Genomic DNA, 22,817 nt, shown 5'->3' with positions numbered 1-22,817 from the left:
CAATAAAAAATATGTACTGTTGGGGATACCCAAGGACCGGTGTTGGGAACCACTGCCTTAGAGTAAACGCTGCTTATTTTCCAATGACTCATCTGATAATAACAATCCATTAAATAACAATAAAACAATCATAAATTTGACAATAAAGCTGCATAGGATGAAACTAGCTCAATAATTTCCCACTTTTTTCCCATATTAATTCTTTCATCCTCAGGTCCTGAATCCGTTCTACATATTCCAGCTCTTCAGCGTGATTCTGTGGAGCATTGAACAGTATTACTACTACGCCGCTGCCATAGTCTTCATGTCTGTCATATCCATAGCTACCTCGCTGTACACCGTCAAGAAGGTGGGTGATCGTCCTAGACTAAGCACTAAAGAAACAAATCTGCAACAGTCAATGCAAACAATAACTACTCAGTGGGTGACTGTCAAGAGTCAACATTATCCAGTCTGAAGTGTAAAAAATGCATACCAAAACAATTCAAACAGTGCAAATCATAATTTTTCACACACTCTTTACAAGAACGGAATCAGGTAGGGGGGGCGAGGGGGGTAGCGGAAGTGGCAGCCATGTTGCCTTTCAATCTGAGTTGTCGAAGTTAAATGTTACTCGTTCCTTGGCATTGACAGAATAGTTATTATTGTGGTGGTGGTGGGGGGGGGGGGCTAGCGTTAACTTCAAATCTCCCTACCATCATATAGGAGAAGGGTTGAATCCTAAGCAACCTGCCTACACATAGTTTGAAGTACAATACCAACATAGCTACTGTAGTAGGTCAAAGCTGTGTGCTGGAAAGCCTTGGTAGAGCATGGGTCCAATAGGCATTGTGGTGCTGGAAAACCTTGGTAGAGCATGGGTGGAATAGGCATTGTGGTGCTGGAAAACCTTGGTAGAGCATGGGTGGAATAGGCATTGTGGTGCTGGAAAACCTTGGTAGAGCATGGGTGGAATAGGCATTGTGGTGCTGGAAAACCTTGGTAGAGCATGGGTGGAATAGGCATTGTGGTGCTCGTGAATTTCATTTTTTCGGGTTCAAACCAATTCTCACTTAAAACATATTTTTTTGTTTTTAATAGATTACTTCTGTGTTGTTTAGCTTATGTTTATTTTAATGGATTCTCTTTTTCTCTGCTTACAGCAATACATCATGCTGCATGACATGGTGGCGACCCACAGTATTGTACGTGTCTCAGTGTGCAGAGGGACGCTCGGTATGTAACAGGCCTGATAAGACTGGCTCTATAGAGATGAATGTAGTGTATTCATTATTATTCATCTACAATTGCATTTTATTAGTAGCTTCCTCCTTTCCATTGTTTCGGTTACACTTTTGAAGTATTACATTGATTATGTGTATTTGATAATGGTTGACAATGTGTACTTGATAATGGTATAATTTCATCCTACATCTTTTATTACATATTTGTATTTATTTATTTATTTTAAATTGTTGATTGTGAAGGAAAAACAAGTCCTCCTTATGGACTATGCTGCTTGTTATGGGTTCGTCATCTGACCACAGGGGTATACTACAAACCAGACCAAGGAGTTAGCCAGCTAACTTGCCTAAATATATTTAAATAACTTTTTTATTTATTTAGTTTAGCTTTCTTAATGAAACAGAAAATCCATAGTTATTTCTGGTTGTTTATCACAGTTAGCTGGCTGCTGCTTTGTAGTATACCCCTGTGGTGTTGTGTTGAACACAGATGTCGAGGAGGCCATGTCCACAGAGCTCGTCCCTGGTGATGTCATCGTCATCCCGGCCAATGGAATGATCATGCCCTGTGACGCCGTGTTGGTTCATGGAAACTGCATCGTCAACGAGAGTATGCTGACAGGTGACTATAAAATGTTCTTCCTTTAATTTGAACACTATGGGCCAGGATTAAGCCTTGTCCTGGACTAGAAAACATGCTCAATGGGAAAACTAATTTGAAAGTGCTTTTTCGGTTCAGGACTAGCTTTAATCTGGGTCCGGAAAACAGCCCCATATGCTATAATAAAAGCTGCTATGGTTCCATTGTAGTGTAGTCAGGTTATGTGTATCTATAATATTTAAAGAGTCGTTCTATTGGTCCTCTCCAGGTGAGAGTGTGCCTGTCACCAAGACCAGCCTACCCGGCTCAGGAGAAGATGGGGCTGGCCTCTATAGCATAGAGGAACACAAGAGACACACGCTGTTCTGTGGCACTCACGTCATTCAGACCCGCTTCTACACCGGGGAACTGGTCAAGGCCGTGGTGGTCAGGACTGGTGAGACCACTTATTGTTTCCAGTCTTCTGTTATGGAGCTGTTTTTCAATGACCTTAATACACCTAATACACATTTATTACCTATTATAAACTGAGTGGTTCGAGCCCTGAATACTGATTTGCTGACAGCCGTGGTATATCAGACCGTATATCACAGGTATGACAAAACATTTTTTGCTGCTCCAATTACGTTGGTAACCAGTTTATAATAGCAATAAGGCACCTCTGGGGTATGTGGCCAATACACCAGGGCTAAGGGCTGTATCCAGGCACTCCACGTTGCGTCATGCTTATGAACAGCCCTTAGTTGTGGTATATTGGTCATATACCACACACCCCCCATACATTATTGCTTAAATATAGCATATGTGTATTAGTGCATGGGCCTCAGACTCTAGGTTAACTGACCTATACAGGGCTATAAAGTTGTTATAGGTCTAGCTCAAAGTGTTTGTGTGCATTCAGTTTTAAACCAACCTTCCCAGAATACAACAGTGGAGAGAGACATGGTGAGGATGGGCTCCCAGCTTCCATCGGGATGTGAGATAAATGTACTCAATTAAAGGGTTAATAGGGCCCTCTGTAGCTCATCAATTCAAATGCTATTTAGGTTATTTCCAATATTTGTTGTCTGTCAGGTTTCAGCACCGAGAAGGGCCAGCTGGTGCGCTCCATCCTGTACCCCAAGCCCACTGACTTCAAGCTGTACAGGGATGCCTATCTCTTCCTGCTCTGTCTGGTGGGAGTGGCCGGTATTGGCTTCATCTACACCATCGTTCTCAGCATCATACACCAGGTACTGCACTTTGCACTTTGCATTGAAAACGGATTGCATTTGTGTAGTGCTTTTTTTCGCTAGTACTCAAAGAGCATTACACCTACCCACTCCACAATCAATGTGTAGTATCCATCCTGTGTTTTTGGCTTAGTATTAAATGATTGAAAATAGTCCTCTGGCAATGTATGAATTTACCATTATTTAAACATGCATGACCCATTCCCAACCAATTAGATTTTTTTTTTTGGAAGAATATGACCGTCTAGTAGTAAAATAGAAAATATCAGTATGGAGACAGTTAAGTCCAGCAATAGTGTTGTGTCCCTATGTCTGCAGTTTGTCAATTTCATTGAGTATTTTCCATGTCCAGGTTCCAGCCAAACTTATTAGAAGGTTCTTCTCTTCGAACAGGTTCCAGCCAAAACCATAGTGGTTGAATCTCTGGACATTATCACCATCACGGTGCCCCCGGCGCTGCCTGCAGCCATGACAGCTGGCATCGTGTATGCCCAGCGCCGGCTGAAACGTGTGGGTATCTTCTGCATCAGCCCCCAGAGGATCAACATCTGTGGCCAACTCAACCTCGTCTGCTTCGACAAGGTACCCACTATACCTCGTCTGCTCGTCTGCGTCTGCTACTTCATGCCAAGTATCAGGCTGTTATAATCACTAGCGAAACATTTTGCTCTATCTAGTAGTATGTTTTTGTAAAACTATGATTCTGTGATTTTAAATTAAAGTATTCAGAAATCTTTAGCTAGCACACAGGTACCAAATGCTGACAGTTGTATAATGAAGCTACAGTATATTTCTGTGTAACTGTCCTACTCCTCACACAGACTGGTACTCTCACTGAAGATGGTTTGGACCTTTGGGGGATCCAGAGAGTTGAAAATGGCAGGTGAGAATGAGAGGGATATGAGGTGTCCATGTTTCTCATCGTGGCCACCATGGCTAAGGAGAGATGTTCTCTTCTACCATGTATCAGTTATCTACTGTCTCTGACCCCTCCATTGTTATGGGGAAGTCAGTGGATGAATACCACAGCTCCTTTGTTTCCCCCAGTCCTTTCTCTGTGACCCCATTAGTCCCCCCTTGAAACCCCCACTACGTTAAAGAGGCAATCAGCAGTTGAAACGATAACAAAGGCCACCCCTGTTTTGGTAAAAAACTGAGAGGTGGGACTGGAGAAATGTAATCAATTTCAAATTCATAAACAGAGATATGGATGCAAGGGCTGACCATCCATGATATCAAAAATTATAGTTCTAACCATGTTTTGAGGCTATACAGTGTTTATTTACATTTACTTTGTTTTATAAACATTGGAGTTAAACAAGCTTATATTTTGGGTTCTGATGGGGTACGGCAGTTGAACTAATAAGCTCATGAGGTATTTATAAGTTAAATTCCTCAACACTCAATGGGTACATATTAATTTGTAGGGCCAAAAATGGATGTAGCAAACTGCAGATTGTCCTTTTAAAGGGATAGTTACACATTTACATAATGTTGTAGTTACCTTTTTAAAGCTATTCAATCAGAAACCCACAATTTACACGTGTTTACTTAGCTGCAGCCCCCTATGGGTGAAAACACAAAATTGGTCTTAGATCAGCTTTCAATCTACTTCTTTCTCTCAGTTTCTCTCCCCCAGAGGATGACCCAGCCAATGAGACCCTAGTCAGGTCCTCGTTTGTGTCTTGCATGGCCACTTGCCACTCTCTGACCAAGCTAGAGGGAGAACTCTCCGGAGACCCACTGGACCTCAAGATGTTCAACGCTACAGGCTGGGTCAGTCGGTCGCAATGCTGTCTTGATGTGGTCGCAATGTTTTTATCCCACGCTGTCTCTGTTCCTGTGTGGATATTGTAACCTACAGTAGTTTCTGTTATATACTGGAGAAAAGTATAAACACAACATGTTAAGTGTTGGTTTCATGAGCTGAAATAAAAGATCCCAGAAATGTTCCATATGCACAAAAAGCTTATTACTCTCAAATGTTGTGCACAAATTAGTTTACATCCCTGTTCGTGAGCATTTCTCCTTTGCCAAGACAATCCATCCACCTGACAGATGTGGTGTAATGCAGACACTGGGAGTCAGGAAGCAATTACAGGGGGTGAATTGAATAATACAAAAAACATGGAACAATACAAAACAAGAGTAGCGTCTGAACATGAGAAACATAACTAATACTGCCTGGGGAATGAACCAAAGGGAGTGACAGATATAGGGGAGGTTATCATAGAAGTGATGGAGTCCAGGTGAGTGGAGTCCAGGGGCGCGTAACGATGGTGGCAGGTGTGCGTGATAATAAGTAAACTGGTGACAACGAGCGCCAGAGAGGGGGAACGGGAGTATACGTAAAATTTCAAGAAGCTGATTAAACAGCATGATCATTACACAGGTGCACCTCGTGTTGGAGGCAATAAAAGGCCACTCTAAAATGTGCAGTTTTGTCACACAATACAACGCCACTAATGTCTCAAGTTTTTAGGGAGCGTGCAATTGGCATGCTGACTGCAGGAATATCCACCAGACCTCTTGCCAGATAATTGAATGTTAATTTCTCTACCATAAGCCGCCTCCAACGTCGTTTTAGAGAATTTGGCAGTACGTCCAACCGGCCTCTCAACCCCAGACCACGTTTAGCCACGCCAGCCCAGGACCTCCACATCTGGCTTCTTTACCTGTAACATAGTCTGAGACCAGCCACCCGGACAGGTGATGAGACTGTGGGTTTGCACAATCGAAGGATTTCTGCACAAACTGTCAGAAACTGTGTCGGGGAAGCTTATCTGTGTGCTCGTCGTCTTCAACAGGGTCTTGACCTGACTGCGTCGTAAACGACTTCAGTGGGCAAATGCTCACCTTCAGTGGCCACTGACACTCTGGAGAAGTGTGCTTTTCACGGATGAATCCCGGTTTCAACTGTACTGGGTAGATGGCAGACAGCGTGTATGGCATCGTGTGGGCGAGCGGTTTTCTGATGTCAACGTTGTGAACAGAGCGCCCCATGGTGGCGGTGGGGTTATGGTATGGGCAGGCATAAGCTACAGACAATGAACACAATTGCATTTTATCGATGTCAATTTGAGATCCTGAGGCCCATTGTTGTGCCTTTCATCCGCCACCATCACCTCATATTTCAGCTTGATAATGCACAGCCCCATGTCGCAAGGATCTGTACACAATTCCTGGAAGTGAAAATGTCCCAGTTCATCCATGGCCTGCATACTCACCAGACATGTCACCCATTGAGTATGTTTGGGGATTCTCTGGATCGACGTGTACGACAGCGTGATCCAGTTCCCACCAATATCCAGCAACTTCGCACAGCCATTGAAGAGGAGTGGGACAACATTCCACAGGCCACAATCAACAGCCTGATCAACTCTATGTGAAGGAGATGTGTCGAGCTGCATGAGGAAAATAAATGGTGGTCACACCAGATACTGACTGGTTTTCTGATCCACACCCCTACCTTTTTTAAAGTATCTGTGACCAACAAGATGCATATCTGAATTCCCAGTCATGTGAAATCCATAGATTAGGCCCTAATGTATTTATTTCAATTGACCGATTTCTTTATATGAACTGTAACTCAGTAAAATCGTTGAAATTGTTGCATGTTGTGTTTTATATTGTTATTCAGTGTAGTTTGTAGATAGCCAAGTCAATGGGATTCCAATTAAGAGTTGTGGAGAAAGAGTTGTAGAGGCTCCAAGACAATATTGGAATGATAATCTCTCCTACACTTGTTCAGTTTAGTTATGTTAACAATGCTACACGCTAACTGCATTTCTGTAATAATACTGTAGCAATGTGTTACACATACTGGTATTACACAGGACATGGAAATGTTCAAACTTGTATATGTACTGTTGCTGACTGAAACATGCTCTGACACATTCTTCATATCTTTGTATGTCATGACTACAACACAAAACACATTGACAGATAGTGGCAGCAGTGGGATTCTTTCTGTTAGAGCTATGGTAACAGAATAGCTGGAAGATGCTACATTTAAAAAATATATATATTTTACCTTTATTTAACTAGGCAAGTCAGTTAAGAACAAATTGTTATTTTCAATGATGGCCTAGGAACAGTGGGTTAACTGCCTTGTTCAGGGGCAGAACGACAGATTTTGACCTTCTCAGCTCAGGGATTCGATCTTGCAACCTTTCAGTTACTAGTCCCAACGCTCTAACCACTAGGCTATCTGCCACCCCGACATGCTAATATAAACACAAAATCCCTATGACTGGTGCCAGACTGTTTCTACATTCAGCAATGTTACATCGTTGCCTTGGCAAGATGGCAGACTGGCCCCCGGGTTACCCGTCTAAATCATGTTTAGCCTGTCAGAAGGGGCTGCCAGGTTTCAAATGGGTCACTAATGTTGTTTAACATCAATGTTTGCAATGTTCAGATTCTAGAGGAGCCAACAGAGGAAGAAACAGCCCTACACAATCCCATAATGCCCACCGTGGTGCGGCCACCCAAACAGGTGCTCCCAGAGGTCAACCAGGAAGTCAATCTAGCACAGAACATGGTACAGTATCCATAGTATGCTCTCTCCTACCTCGCTACATCTCAATATCTGGTAGATATACCTTAACTATGTTCTTTAACCCTTCTTTTCTCCTTTTGTGTTTTTAGGAGCTGTCTGAGCTGACGGTAAGTAGTGTGAGGGCTTTTTCAAATGTATCTTTCTTTCCTTCCTTGAATATTGATTTGTATGTGAATGGGTTTGTTTATGAATGTGAAAAGTTGAACGGTTGAATGGATTTTGTTTGACCTTGTGCTGTCGGTCTCTCAGTTGTCCTATGAGATTGGGATCGTCCGCCAGTTTCCATTCTCGTCAGCTCTACAGAGGATGAGTGTGGTGGTCCGGAAGCTGGGGGAGAAGCGCATGGACGCCTACCTCAAGGGGGCGCCAGAGGTTGTGGCCAGCCTCTGCGCAGAGGACACAAGTTAGTTAGACCTTTATTCAGTCTTACCAGGCAGCAGCTTGCCAGAACATGTGCTTCTATTCCAGTACCCCACCTGTATGTGCACTGTCAAGACAGGCTTACGCATTAACATGAACATGCTTGCAGGTTAATAGACTATAACACAATTCATTATTATTTTCTCTTACTCTAGTACCAGAGAGCTTCACAGAGACCCTGGCGTCTTACACCAGGCAAGGGTTCAGAGTCATAGCCTTGGCCCATCGCCAGCTGGAGGCCAAACTCTCCTGGCACAAGGTCCAGAACCTCAACAGGTAGTACAATGTGCTTAATACAATGTGCCGAGTAGAATCACAGGAGTGAGAACTGAGTTATTTCTTGTTAGAAGATTCAAGACATTTGAATGTGTGAATTTGTGAACTTCCCCTTTCACAAATAGTCAAACTTTTTTATTTGCTGGATTATGTGGGCTAAATTCCTATTCTTTAATAAATGAATCTGTTTTCCATACCTGTCAGAGATCTCATAGAGACCAATATGGAGTTCCTTGGGCTCATAATCATGCAAAACAAGCTAAAGGAAGAGACTGCTGGGGTTTTAAAAGACCTGCGACGTGCAAACATTCGCACTGTGATGGTTACAGGTGAATAAGCCAATCGTATACAGTCTTCATCTACAATACAAAATGTTGTCAGAATTCTGGGAGATTGTTTAGGTTTGCTAGTGCCTTTTTTACTGTAGCATGAACCAATCTTACCAATATTCAATACCATAGTCCCACCAGCACTTTACACTGAAGTAACCATCAGTACTGCAAAGCCATATAAATTGCTATTCTGTCATTTGGAATGACTAAGCTAACTACGACTAGCTGCCACACCTACACTGATATCAATGAAAATGTAGAGTGTCTTACATTTTAAATCTTACATTTTGCATTTTACATTTTACATGTTAGTCATTTAACTTGTTTTGCATCTTGTTGTCATCTCTCTCTGTCTGACTGTAGGCGATAATATGCTAACCGCTATATCAGTAGCCAGAGACTGTGGGATGATAACCCCTCATGAGAGGGTCATCGTAGCAGACGCCACACCTCCCAAAGACATCCAGCCTGCTACGATCAATTGGCACTACACAGAGAACCACGCCACCAGCAAAGACAACCGTGTTGAGGTGAGGGGAAAAACGTAATTAAAAGATATGGATTAATATTAAACTATTCTATTATGACAGGATATGAGTTTATTAAGCAAGTCTCACTTGGAAACAAGATCTTTATATTTAAAAAGTACTCCCTGGATGAATTAACGCAGTATGTATTCAGTATATTGTAGCCTAAGGACACAGTTTCTCTTTTCCTCATTGATGTTGTTGCAACTGATGAGCCATCATGGCCGTTCATGTCCCCCTTTTCTCTATTGTTCCCCAGTCAGTGGAAATCAGCCTTGAGGATGTGGGCCATGTGGCTTATGGTGAGCAGCACAAGCAGCAGGAGCAGGGCTACCACTTTGCCATGAGTGGCAGGTCCTTTGCTGTCATCACCGAACACTTCCCTGACCTAGTCCAAAAGGTCAGTGCCAAACTCCATCACTCTGTTCAGACAATAGAAATGAAATGACTGTAGGATGACATGTGTACTAAATTGCTACATTCCAGTGTTCAGTGCCTCCCTTAACTGAGCTGGGTTTGTAATACCTAGATGGTAAACCCTTACGGACATCATGGCTGTGTTTACACAGGCAGCCGAATTCAGAGATATTTCCACTCATTGGTCTTTTGACCAATCAGATCTGCTCTTTTGCCAATAAATGGGCAAAAGATCAGAATTGGGCTACATGTGTAAACGCAGCTTTAGTCACACTAATACAGCGTTATTTGATGCTAGTGTTATGCTCTGTCTGTCCACTGGGTGGTGCTGTAGCTGGCACTGCGTGCCACAATATTCGCCCGCATGGCTCCTGACCAGAAGACTCAGCTGGTAGAGGTCCTACAGAGTGTAGAGTGAGTCTCCTCTTCAGCACTAACCCCTACGAGCACAAGACGTTCAAAAATATTTTTTTGGGGGGGATGAAAATACGTCCTTTTGGAATCACGTTGAAAATACATATTTTCAACGTCTTGTGCTTATTGGGAAACTACATTATGCTAAATTTCTGTCATCCAGCGAAGTAATATGTTGACCACTTGGCTTTAATTTCCGCCTCTTTTTTTGCTTTCTTTGCAGCTATACTGTAGGGATGTGTGGTGATGGTGCCAATGACTGTGGCGTAAGTATGGGGTTGTCATTTTTATGTGTAATACTGTTCTGGAGAGATGTACAGAGTGTTTTTCATCTCATAATATAAAAGCATGCTTTACTGCAATTAATGTGGTCCTTTGTAGCTCATTTGATAGAGCATGGCGCTTGCAACACCAGGATAGTGGGTTCGATTCCCGGGACCATCCTTACGTAAAATGTATGCACACATGACTGTAAGTTGTTTTGGATAGGAGCAGCTGCTAAATGGCATATATTTCTGTAAAGAATGCTTGAATGGGGCAGATTAGTGTTGCTATCAGACCATAGGATCAGCTGTGTTCAAACTGTACACAGCTTAAGCAGTATGACATTGGTCAGTAGATTCCATAAGGGGACAGTATTCTCATGACGTCACTATTAGGAACAGACGTATCTTTCCTGTAATGCCGCCCTCTTATAACTCTGCTATAAAATGTATTTTACCAGACAGGCTATTACCTTTCACCTAGCCTCCATGGGAATTAAACCCACAACCAATGTTCCAAGCAATTATTTGGAGCACATTGAGTGATCTCCTCCCTCTGCTATCTCCAGGCCCTAAAGAGAGCTCACAGTGGGATCTCTCTGTCAGAGTTGGAGGCCTCAGTCGCCTCCCCCTTCACCTCCTCCACCGCCAACATCTCCTGTGTGCCCAACCTCATTAGGTACTGTAGCATCAATCAGATGTTTTTTATAAAGCCCTTTTTACTTCATCAGTTGTCACAGTGCTTTACAGATACCCTTGCCTAAAACCCCAAAGAGCAAGCAATGCAAAGGCAAAAGCACAGTGGCCAGGGACAACTCCCTCGAAGGCAGGAATCTTGGAATAAACCTATAGAGGAACTAGCATCCCTTTTCATCAACAATGTCAAATGTCTCTTTATTATACAGTTGTTATAAATTACTTGGCACAAGTACCAGTCAAATATCTGTCTGTGGAATAAAATGTATCTGTTGAAGTATTTGAAGTGCTGTATGAAAGTAGTCTCAGAGTTGCCAGGCTGAATGATGGCCTGTTGTTTCTCCACAGAGAGGGGCGAGCTGCTCTCATCACCTCCTTCTGTGTGTTCAAGTTCATGGCCCTGTACAGCATCATCCAATACCTCAGTGTCACGCTCCTCTACTCTGTGAGTACTGGTCCCAGATCAGTTTAGCTACTAAGCTCTAATGACAAACATGATAACGGCTGGTTTGAGATAAGTGTAGCTGCTATGATCAACTGACGAATATGGTAATGACTGGTTTGAGATCAGTTTTAAGGGGTTGTGTCTCCATGTTTTAGATCCTCAGCAACCTGGGAGACTTCCAGTTCCTCTTCATTGACGTTGCTATCATTCTGATCATTGCCTTCACAAGTGAGTAATAGAAACCTGTCTCCAGAATGTTTATCCGGCATTACTTGAGTTGAGTATCCAAACAGACATTGATAGTTTCTTTACGGGGCCTCAAATATTCACATCCTAATTGCAGTATCAGTGCTGTATCACTGAAATTAATGACTAAAATTGATTTAAAAAATGTTCTGCCATTTATTGATTTCCTATTGTTCATTATTTATTGTAAGTGAGTCTGAACCCGGCGTGGAAGGTTCTGGTGGCGCGGCGCCCCCCGTCCAGTCTAATCTCAGGCCCTCTGCTGTTCTCCGTGCTGACCCAGATCCTCACCTGTCTGGCCTTCCAGGTCCTGGCCTTCGTCTGGGTCCGGGGCCAGAGCTGGTACGAGAAATGGACGCCCCTCTCAGAGTGAGTACTGCACTGCCTGGGCTGTGGGGGAAGGACTGCATGCCTGGGCTGTGGGGGAAGGACTGCCTGCCTGGGCTGTGGGGGAAGGACTGCCTGCCTGGGCTGTGGGGGAAGGACTGCCTGCCTGGGCTGTGGGGGAAGGAATCTGGGACACATATTTGGCTATTTATGACCCCAAAAGTTATCTGATGGTCCAAAAGGTAATCTGGACCATATATATGATCCAAAATATTATCTGATGGTCCAACAAAATGATCAGGGATACCCCTATTGATTATCCAAAATATTTATCTGATTGTCCAAAAAGTGATCTGAGACACTTACTGTATATGGAAGGTCCAAAAAAGACTGGTTGGACACGACCTCAGATGGTCCAACAACCCAATCCAGAAGTCCAAGAAAGTTATTTGGGGGTCTAAGGGATTGATAAGGGGTACTCCACCAGTCCACCTAGGAAGTCCATCCAAAGGTCAATAGACCCTTAGACTTTTACTCTGGACGACAGTTGCGATCTTGGCATATCTTGGAAACAATCTGAGGTACAATAGCTGGCCCATGTAATTATGTCCAAGAAAGTTATCTTCATGCTAACTCAAGTTTCTCTTCAACAGTGCCTGTAATGTTTTCAGTGCCAATCTCACCCATGGTCCCAACATAACGTTACATGTCGACCACAAGAACATCAAGAACTATGAGAACACTACACTCTTCTACGTCTCCTCCTTCCAGTACCTGGCAGTGGCCATCATCTTCTCCAAGGGAAAACCTTTCAGACAGCCAAGCTATAAAAACTGTAAGCTCCACTTGTGTCAACTGTGTTTGAATCAACAGCAACAGCAGATTTAAGATGCTAATGTTATTGTTTGACATAGAGCTAACATTTGCTATGAAGCTATGGCTTACTGTATTGATTTGTCAATCTGGGCTTTAATTCCAGTCATTTCAGAAAGTAAACCAAATTCAATTTTCATTTCCAAATGTTCCTCATTGAAAAGCATTGAAGAGAATTGGAATTTGAATTTCAGTGTACTTCCAGAATTGACTGGAATTTAAATGGAATTGACCCCAACTCTGATTAAATTAAATTGTCCATATGAGCAGCAAAATGGCCTAGTTTCTGGTGACCTAATTTTGTTTGAACCAATGTCATAGGGCCGTTCATGCTATCCTGTATGGCTCTGTACATATTCCTCTTCATGATCATGCTGTATCCTGTTCCTGCCATCGACAATTTCCTGGAGGTGAGTGAGACAAAATATCCGACCCAAAATGGCTGCCGTTGCCTGGCATGATGTGGTGTAGTGTATGCTTTGCCTTGTGACGCTTTTGTCTTGAGACTAGCTAACCCCATCCCATTGCGCTCTTTCCCCGTAGATTGTGTGTGTTCCCCATGAATGGCGCATAACAGTGGTCATCATTGTCCTAGTGAACGCTGCTGTGTCTTTCCTATTGGAGGTACAGTATGCTATAGGGAACTTCATGTGTATTCACCCTACAAACTGTCTCTACAGGATTCAGCTTGTTGAGAATCTTGCATGTAGACATCTGTGATTATTAAATGACACCAATCCAATCAATTGATACAATCCCTCAATAATCAAATATAACAACCACATTGAATCTATATAATGTGTGTTTTTATTTTTGACTGTTGTTCTGAGTGACATCCTTGTCTTTGCTCGTAACCTGATCATCACCCCCTAATTATGGACGATCAGCAGCCATTTTGTTTTCACTCCTGCCCAATGAAATCTTCCTTAGACTTTGGTCCTTGACATCATCTTATGGAAGCTGGTGTTCAGTCGAGACAAGCAGGGGGGCAGCGATGGCATGGCCGTCACCTCCGCTACTCTCACACCTCAGGTTGGGAATGTTTAGGCTTTGCGTATTTATTTAGTTCTCTTTCACTTTGTAGATCTAGTAGTTGTTCCTCCCTTCCCCCCCACTATGACCCATAGTAGTTGTCTCTCCCTTTACCCCCCCCCCCCCCTATGACCCATAGTAGTTGTCCTTCACTACCCCCCCATGCATGCACAACGTTGATACATTGATCCTTGCTCTGGCTTCTGAGGGGCTTGATATTCAATTCATTTGTTTTGTCTTTTCTGATTGAATAAGCTGAGAAATAAGTGAGATTTAAATGACTAAGAATGATAGATTCACCGATATGGAAATATTCAGTTCTAGAACCATTATTTTATGGACTGTGATAGACATGACCAATATTTTAAAAACTGCTTTGCAGAAATATCTGCAAATCTTCAAGCACGCCTTGAGTTTAAGTGGCAGATAATTTTGGAAATAAAATATAATCTTAATATCAGGTATGAAAGATATTGACTCTTGACTCTTTCCACATTTTGTTACGTTACAGCTTTATTCTAAAATGGATTAAATAAAACATTTTCCTCATCAATTTACACACAATATCCCATAATGACAAAGCGAAAACAGGCTTTTAGAAATGTTTGCTAATTTATAAAAAAAAAAAAAAAAAAAAAACGGCAATACCTTATTTACATAATTATTCAGACCCTTTGCTGTGAGACTTGAAGTTGAGCTCCGGTGCCTCCTGTTTCCATTGATCATCCTTGAGATGTTTACCTGTGGTAAATTCAATTGATTGGACATGATTTTGAACACACCTGTCTATATAAGGTCCAACAGTTGTCAGAGCAAAAAACAAGCAACGAGGTCGAAGGAATTGTCCGTATAGCTCCGAGACAGGATTGTTTCAAGGCACTGATCTGGAGAAAGGTAGCAAAACATTTCTGCAGCATTAAAGGTCCCCAAGAACACGGTGGCCTCCATCATTCTTAAATGGAAGAAGTTTTGAACCACCAAGACCCTTCCTAGAGCTGGCGGCTCAGCCAAACTGAGCAATCGGGGGAGAAGGGCATTGGTCAGGGAGATAACCAAGAACCCGATGGTCTCTCTGACAGAGCTCCAGAGTTCCTCCGTGAAGATTGGAGAACCTTCCAGAAAGTCAACCATCTCTGTCGCACTCCACCAATTAGGCCTTTATTGTAGAGTGGCCAGACGGAAGCCACTCCTCAGTAAAAGTCACATAACAGCCCACTTGGAGTTTGCCAAAAGGCACCTAAAGACTCTCAGACCACGAGAAACAAGATTCTCTGGTCTGATGAAACCAAGATTGAACTCTTTGGCCTGAATGCCAAGCGTCACGTCTGGAAGAAACCTGGCACCATCCCTACGGTGAAGCGTGGTGGTGGCAGCATCATGCTTTGGGAATGTTATTCAGCGGCATGGACTGTCAGGATCAAGTGAAAGATGACCGAAGCAAAGTACAGAGAGATCCCTGATGAAAACCTGCTCCAGAGCGCTCAGGACCTCAGACTGGGGCAAAGGTTCACCTTCCAACAAGACAACAATCCTAAGCACACAGCCAAGGCAACGCAGAAGTGGCTTTGTGACAAGTCTCTGAATGTCCTTGAGTGGCCCAGCCAGAGCCCGGATTTGAACCTGATTGAACATCTCTGGAGAGACCTGAAAATAGCTGTGCAGCAACACTCCCCATCCAACCTGACAGAGCTTTTTATTTATTTAGTCAGTTAAGAACAAATTCTTATTTACAATGACGGCCTAGGAACAGTGGGTTTAACTGCCTTGTTCAGCTCGGGGATCAGAGCAACCTTTCGGTTACTGGCCAAACGCTCTAACCACTAGACTACCTGCCACCCCAGCTTGAGAGGATCTGCAGAGAAGAATGGGAGAAACGCCCCAAATACAAGTGTGACAAGCTTATAGCGTCATACCCAAAAACACTCAAGGCTGTAATCGCTGCCAAAGGTGCTTCAACAAAGTACTGAGTAAAGGGTCTGACTACTTAAGTAAATGTGATATTTCATTTTTTTATTTTTTTAAAATAAATCTTCTAAAAATCTGTTTTTGCTTTGTCATTATGGGGTATTGTGTGTAGATTGATGAGGGGGGGGGGCATTTAATCAATTTTAGAATAAGGCTGTAACGTAACAAAATGTGGAAAAAGTCAGGGTCTGAATACTTGCAAAATGCTCTGTATCATGCATTATTACTAGGAATAAAAATACTTTCTGTAGCATTTGAAAAGCAACCAGTGGCGTACCACACACCACCGCAAGGTTACCCCCCCCCCCCCCCCCAGAACCCTGGGGGTCTCCAATCCCCCTCCCCAGAAAGCATATGAACAGGTCATAAGCCAAAGCAAAAATTTTGAGAATTACAGGACATTTGCTGTAAAAATGCAAAATTCTCTCAGCTTCATTGCAAAATGTGTAGAATAGCATGCTATTAACTATAAAACTGCGCATTTTTTTGTCTCTGCCCCATGCCAATATGTGTAGAATTGCTGGAAATTAGCCTTGAAGCAGCAACATTTTCTCTTAGCCTTATTGCAAAATGTGTAAAATAACATGAGATTAGCAACATGGGTAGAATTGTACGCCACTAAAGGCAACTTTGGTCTATGCTGATACTGGGTGATTCCTCACGAAACTAGGGGGAAAAGACCATGATTTGGGGGATTTTTACTACATGTAATCCATAGAAGGGTCGTTTTGGAGGAAGGATTGTTGACATATATTTGACATTTGTATCTTAAAGCGTAATTGAGCTGTAGCTGAGCAGTTACGTTCTATTTTGGCCTTTTTGTTCAACAGCTGCGCCATACTGCCATCTATCTGCCGTCCAGGGAACAATATATATATATTCAATAAAACTAAGGAGTACCACTGCTCTAAGTTATGGCCCATTTTATACAGAGAAATTGGCATAGTAGGCGATCTAACCAATCACAGCCCTCCTTTTACTTGCATCATTGCACATCCTGCAAATCACCAGCAGAGGGCGACCATTTAGAATCCATTTTCACATTCACTCTGTTGGCAACGCTAACAGATTGGATCTTAACACTAAAAGTAGCTCGAACCACCCAGTATATATTTTTTAAATATTAAAGTTGATATTTTTTTACATTCATGAATGTATGTAATGAATTGTTATTAAAAACAAAATACTACTCATATTACATAGCAAGTGGTAAAGCTTCATATGACACCCATTATTTGCCTTAAAGCCCCTACAGATGAAACATTATGGAGTCTTAAAGGAGGCCAGGGTAATGCTGAAATGTCATAATTATTCCAACTTCAATTAATTATTTCTCAATCATGCTTTAAGATACAAATGTCAAATAGACAGTGGGGTTTGAAAATATTGACACTCTTGATAAAGATGAACAATAATGACTATAAAATAAGTCATTCAAACCTCTCACAAATCCCAATAACGGGAGGTTAGCGTGTCTTGGGGGTATGATCTTTGACCCTCTAACTTTCTCACTGATCATTATTCCCAATTGATTCAGATGCATCCACATGAATGTAGAAGTGTTTAGAAACATATTCTTGTATTGTCATTTTGACTCCAAAATGACACAATACATTATTTACCATTCATTTCTATTGAGCACAAAATAATCTGCAACACTACCGAAACAAACTGCAAATGCATCCTACACATTTGTAGAGTCACAAGCTTGATATAGTCATTGCATGCTAGGAATATGGGACCAAATACTTAACTTTTGACTACTTTATTTATTAGAATCTTTAGGGGTGTTAATAATTTTGACCCCCTACCTTTTAGGGAGAAAAAATAATATTTCTCTGAGCAATTGTATAATTTCCCAATTTTTTTGGAACATACAATATAGCTCAGTATTTGAATAATGTATTTCATACAGTCATTATTGCTCATCTTTATCAAGGGTGTCAATAATTTCACACCCCACTGTGTCAAATCCTTCCTCCATAGGACCTTTCTATGTAGTCAATTTCGTGAAAATCCCCCAAACCAAGTCTTTTTTTCTAGTTTGGTGAGGAATCACCCTACTGTGGTCTATGCTGCTTTCTTGTTTGATTTGTGTATGTACTATTTCTAGTCTGCTAATGAGCATTGGTGCACGGCGTTCCTCTCCTGGCTGTTCTATCGGAAGGGGAAGACCCCCAGAGTGCGCTACATGCAAGTCGCCCAGGAGCTGCAGGAGGACCCCGACTGGCCCCCCAAACCTGCTACTGTCACCTACACCACCAGCACCCCCCTCCACACTGTCAGCATGTGACACATGGCCACACCCACATATAGCTGCAATTTTTTTTTTATATAACTAGGCAAGTCAGTTAATAGCAAATTTGTATTTACAATGATGGCCTACACCAGCCAAAGCCGCCATATGGTACTCTTGATCATGGCCAGTTGTGATACAGCCCGGGATCGAACCAGGGTCTCTAGTGATGCCACTAGCACTGAGATGCAGTGTCTTAGACTGCTGTTCCACATGGGAGGCATACAGTATCCAGTCTAGAACCTTCCATTCCCTGGACCACTGACTGGTTTATAACCAGTTTCAAGTCTAGAACCTTCCATTCTCTGAACCATTGACAGGTTTATAACCAGTATCAAGTATAGAACATTCCTTTTCCTGGACAAGTAGGGCTGTGATGATACCAGTATCACAATATTTTTCCATGGCAAAAATGAAAACATGAAGCAGAACAAACTCTTAGGTATTTTAAAAACCTGCTGTAAGTAAAATATTGTGTGCAATAGGCAGGTTTGTTGTTGAGTAACAAAACGGACGCGTGCGTAACTATGGGGGAAAACAGACAGGTTGGCTTAGATTGTTGACAACATGTCAACTATATTTATTCTCCAATGTTTATTGAAAACCAAAATCCATTTGCACAATGAGCACTTGTCTCTCAAATACATCGTAACAGTTGTTAGCTAGCTAGCGAATTTGAGCCATATTAGCATTGACATGAAATCAGTCAAAACACCTCAAAACAAGACATGGTATCAAGAAGATGAAACTAGCTGAAATCAGTCACTTGCGATTCCCCACATGGCAGTTTCTTGTCATTGTTAGTATCTATCTGGCCATCCAGAATCACAACAAGTGCCCCATTTGAAGAGTGCACATCATTTTCATGACATTGTCAGCTAACCGATCTATAGCTAGAAAAATAAATAATTGTGACTCCAACATAAGGGCTGTTTTCCTAAAGAAGTTAAATCTGCTTCGTTTTTCCTTTACAAGATAATAACAAGTATCGCAATACTGATATCGTCCCGGCCCTAGTTTATAAACAATATCAAGTCTAGAACCTTCCATTGCCTGGACAACTGACCTGGTTTATAACCAATATCGAGTCTAGAACCTTCCATTGCCTGGACAACTGACCTAGTTTATAACCAATATCGAGTCTAGAACCTTCCATTGCCTGGACAACTGACCTGGTTTATTACCAATATCGAGTCTAGAACCTTCCATTGCCTGGACAACTGACCTGGTTTATAACCAATATTGAGTCTAGAACCTTCCATTGCCTGGACAACTAGCCCCATATCCAGGAATAAACAAAAAGAATAATGTGAAATCACATCATGAGCTTGCAATCAGACTGTGATCCTGTCAACTTCTTGACCATAACTAGACCATAACTGCTCCGTCCTTACCCAAAACCCCCAAAGCACACATAGAACCCCAGCAATGTGACTACTGACAGGCTGCTCCATACCGGGTACTTATAACCCTCTTTTTGCTATTAGTTGAGCCTTGGTGTAGAGGCCCAGAGATGATGTCTTTCCAATACAGGGCTTGCCTTGCACTCACCACTGGTTGATTTTTCAGCTTCACAAAGACTAAGAACTATGGAATCGTCCACTAACACTTTCTCACTTGCCTTGATTGCTGCTCCAACGAAATGTCAAGAGTTAAAGAGAACATGTGTGAACAGGACCGTACTGAGGGAAATGGAGGGATTTTAAAATATATATATATATCAACACACCCAGATTATGCATTTTGAAAGCACTGTGTGTGTGTTTTAAGCGTGAGTGGTACTACTGTATTTGCCAAGATTGAATAACATTCCAATGCACCAATAATATATTGCTGTGTTTCTCTGAGAATTTGCTACGCTTTATGAATGTAATTCTTCCTGTGGAAGTATGTGAGTGCCCGTGACCCTTGTAAAAACTGAACACTTGAGTTCACCTGTGTGTTTGTGCATGTGTATGCAGGGTTTTTTCTGCATAGAAAAGTCTTGGGCAGGACTTAATACAAAATTATTGGGATGGGAAAACATTTTCAGTGTAAACTTAAATGACTTAAACCAGATATATATTCAAAAAATATGATGATCTTTGAGAACTAACAATCGCCCAAATAAAATCTAGCCCGTTAGGGAGAATAAAAAATTCGGAAAATTATGCATTCAGTATATTTGTCATGGCATGGGGCCCCCATTGATTTTGTTATGTTTGAGTCACTCCGATAGCATAACAACGCATAAGCCATGGCAAAATGTGTAGATTTGCTGAAAATTTGAATTTAAAATGATGTTTCTCTCACATCATGACAAATGTGTAGAATTGCAGGACATTTTTTTTTCGCGGCCAAGAGGGCCTCTAAAATGTTCAGTCGGCAACCGCACTATTCACCACGCCCCCATCACAGCCACCACCTATCCCCAATTTGGATCCAGAAAAAAACCTGCTGGGTGTGTGCACGTACACTCCTGTACGTATTTATTTGGACGCTGAAGCTAAAACGTTTTAATTCAGCTCTATACTCTAGCATTTTGGATTTGAGATCAAATGTTTCATATGAGGCGACAGTACAGAATCTTTTATTTTAGGGTATTTTCATATATACCTGTTTTACCATTTAGAAATGAAGCACTTTATGTATCTAGTCCTCCCATTTTAAAGGTGTCAAATACTTGAAACGTTCATATAGATGAACTAATACCATGAAGTGCTTTAATCTCTAAACGATAAAACGGATATGTATGAGAATACCCTCAAATAAAAGGTGACATTCTGTACCGTCTCCTCATATGAAACTTTTGATCTCTGTAGAATAGCGGACCTAGAGTATCCAAGTGAGGTGATGGGTGGGAATGAGGTCATGCCATACCTTTTGTAACATTTATAAACCATTGCACCTGACCTAAATGCTGCTTTTATCAAAGGGAATTGTTTTGAAAAGATATCACATTTTGATTGTATTTTATATTCTCTGAGATTAACAGCTAATTCTAATATCTGTTTTTTGAATTTGTACAGTACATGTTTTACAACTGATGTATCGCCTGTATTGTCTAGTATACACTACCGTTCAAAGGTTTGGGGTCACTTAGAACTTTCCTTGTTTTTGAAAGAAAAGCAACAAAAAAAAGTCCACTAAAATAACATAAAATTGATGCGAAATACAGTGTAGACATTGTTAATGTTGTAAATGACTATTGTAGCTGGGAAAAGCTTCTTCTTTTTTTAATTTATAGAATATCTACATAGGCGTACAAAGGCCCATTATCAGCAACCATCACTCCTGTGTTCCAATGGCACATTGTGTTAGCTAATCCAAGTTTATTATTTTAAAGGGCTAATTGATCATTAGAAAACCCTTTTGCAATTATGATGGCACAGCTGAAAACTGTTGTTCTGATTTAAAGAAGCAATAAAAATTGCCTTCTTTAGACTAGTTGAGTATTCGGAGCATCAGCATTTGTGGGTTCGATTACAGGATCAAAATGGCCAGAAACAAATAACTTTAACCTGAAACTCGTTAGTCTATTCTTGTTCTGAAAAATGAAGGCTGTTCCATGTGAGAAATTGCCAAGAAACTGAAGATCTCATACAACGCTGTGTACTACTCCCTTCACAGAACAGCACAAACTGTCTCTAACCAGAATAGAAAGAGGAGTGGAAGGCTCCGGTGCACAACTGAGCAAGAGGACAAGTACATTAGAGTGTCTAGTTTGAGAAACAGACGCCTCACAAGTCCTCAACTGGCAGCTTCATTAAATAGTACCCGCAAAACACCAGTCTCAATGTCAACAGAGAAGAAGCGACTCCGGGATGCTGGCGTTCTAGGCGGAATTGCAAAGAAAAAGCCATATCTCAGACTGGCCAGTAAAAATAAAAGATTAAAATGGGCAAAAGAACACAGACACTGGACAGAGCATTAACAATGTCTACACTGTATTTCTGATAAATTTGATATTATTTTAATGGACAAAAATTAGATTTTCTTTCAAAAACAAGGACATTTCTAAGTGACCCCAAACTTTTGAACGGTAGTGAACATCCAAGCTTGTTGATATTGACCTAAACATTACTTTGAATAGATCTCTCTGTAAAGGTCTCACCAGAAGTATTAAAGGGATAGTTCAGTGAAATTAAATAGTTCGATATTTGTTTCCTTACATTATAAAATTTCATGCCCAAATTATTTGTTAAATAGATTGTATTGTTCAATGACTTGCTTTGAAATTATTTTAAGATGATTTGGGCATCAATATACGGGGGAGAGTGATGTTCATTGATTTTTGGTCTGAATATGCTAATATTAGCCTTTGTTGGCAGTGGCTAGTTTAACAAAACCAAAGTGTGGATTGCAGTCTCTCCTTGTCCATACACAACTTTCAAGGTAAGGAAACAAATCTAAGTATGTAATTTCACTAAACTATCCTTTAAATGCCTTACCGCTAGTCAGAACCACAAAAAAAAAGAAATAAAATTAGTTGTAACGATTGTTTACTTTTAATTCCTTTCTTTCTATTGTGATACAACTCACAAAGAATGTGTGATTTACTGAAAATGTCTACAATAATATTGATATTTTCCCTTGTGTTTGTTCTGTAGAGAGGATTGCATAAAAGCCTTCTTCCATTCTGATGACTTAACTCAACCATTCCATTTGCCAATAAATCTGTATATTAAAACA

The 22,817-nt window shown here is 41.4% G+C and overlaps 1 protein-coding gene across 3 annotated transcripts in view; it reads left to right on the top strand.

Moving 5' to 3' along the window:
• LOC129823789 (polyamine-transporting ATPase 13A3-like) overlaps positions 1-22,817 on the top strand; it is a 36,799-nt gene extending 13,982 nt beyond the window's left edge. The window contains exons 8-33 of one of the 3 annotated variants that reach the window (XM_055882760.1): positions 215-349; positions 1,143-1,215; positions 1,714-1,845; positions 2,093-2,260; positions 2,899-3,056; positions 3,450-3,638; positions 3,878-3,939; positions 4,682-4,832; positions 7,477-7,599; positions 7,707-7,724; positions 7,867-8,020; positions 8,193-8,313; positions 8,518-8,642; positions 9,009-9,175; positions 9,432-9,572; positions 9,924-10,003; positions 10,227-10,269; positions 10,836-10,945; positions 11,311-11,407; positions 11,563-11,635; positions 11,845-12,022; positions 12,634-12,815; positions 13,175-13,263; positions 13,397-13,477; positions 13,784-13,885; positions 17,964-22,817. In XM_055882760.1, coding sequence (XP_055738735.1) covers positions 215-349; positions 1,143-1,215; positions 1,714-1,845; positions 2,093-2,260; positions 2,899-3,056; positions 3,450-3,638; positions 3,878-3,939; positions 4,682-4,832; positions 7,477-7,599; positions 7,707-7,724; positions 7,867-8,020; positions 8,193-8,313; positions 8,518-8,642; positions 9,009-9,175; positions 9,432-9,572; positions 9,924-10,003; positions 10,227-10,269; positions 10,836-10,945; positions 11,311-11,407; positions 11,563-11,635; positions 11,845-12,022; positions 12,634-12,815; positions 13,175-13,263; positions 13,397-13,477; positions 13,784-13,885; positions 17,964-18,143 — 3,132 coding nt within the window. In that variant the 3' untranslated portion in view covers positions 18,144-22,817. The remainder of the gene's footprint in view (positions 1-214; positions 350-1,142; positions 1,216-1,713; positions 1,846-2,092; positions 2,261-2,898; positions 3,057-3,449; positions 3,639-3,877; positions 3,940-4,681; positions 4,833-7,476; positions 7,600-7,706; positions 7,725-7,866; positions 8,021-8,192; positions 8,314-8,517; positions 8,643-9,008; positions 9,176-9,431; positions 9,573-9,923; positions 10,004-10,226; positions 10,270-10,835; positions 10,946-11,310; positions 11,408-11,562; positions 11,636-11,844; positions 12,023-12,633; positions 12,816-13,174; positions 13,264-13,396; positions 13,478-13,783; positions 13,886-17,963) is intronic. The other 2 variants (XM_055882761.1, XM_055882762.1) reach the window with 2 other exon arrangements.

Source organism: Salvelinus fontinalis, chromosome 26, assembly GCF_029448725.1.
Source record: "Salvelinus fontinalis isolate EN_2023a chromosome 26, ASM2944872v1, whole genome shotgun sequence".
In the NCBI taxonomy this organism is placed as follows: Eukaryota; Metazoa; Chordata; class Actinopteri; order Salmoniformes; family Salmonidae; genus Salvelinus; species Salvelinus fontinalis.
This window is presented reverse-complemented; position numbering and strand designations above follow the sequence as displayed.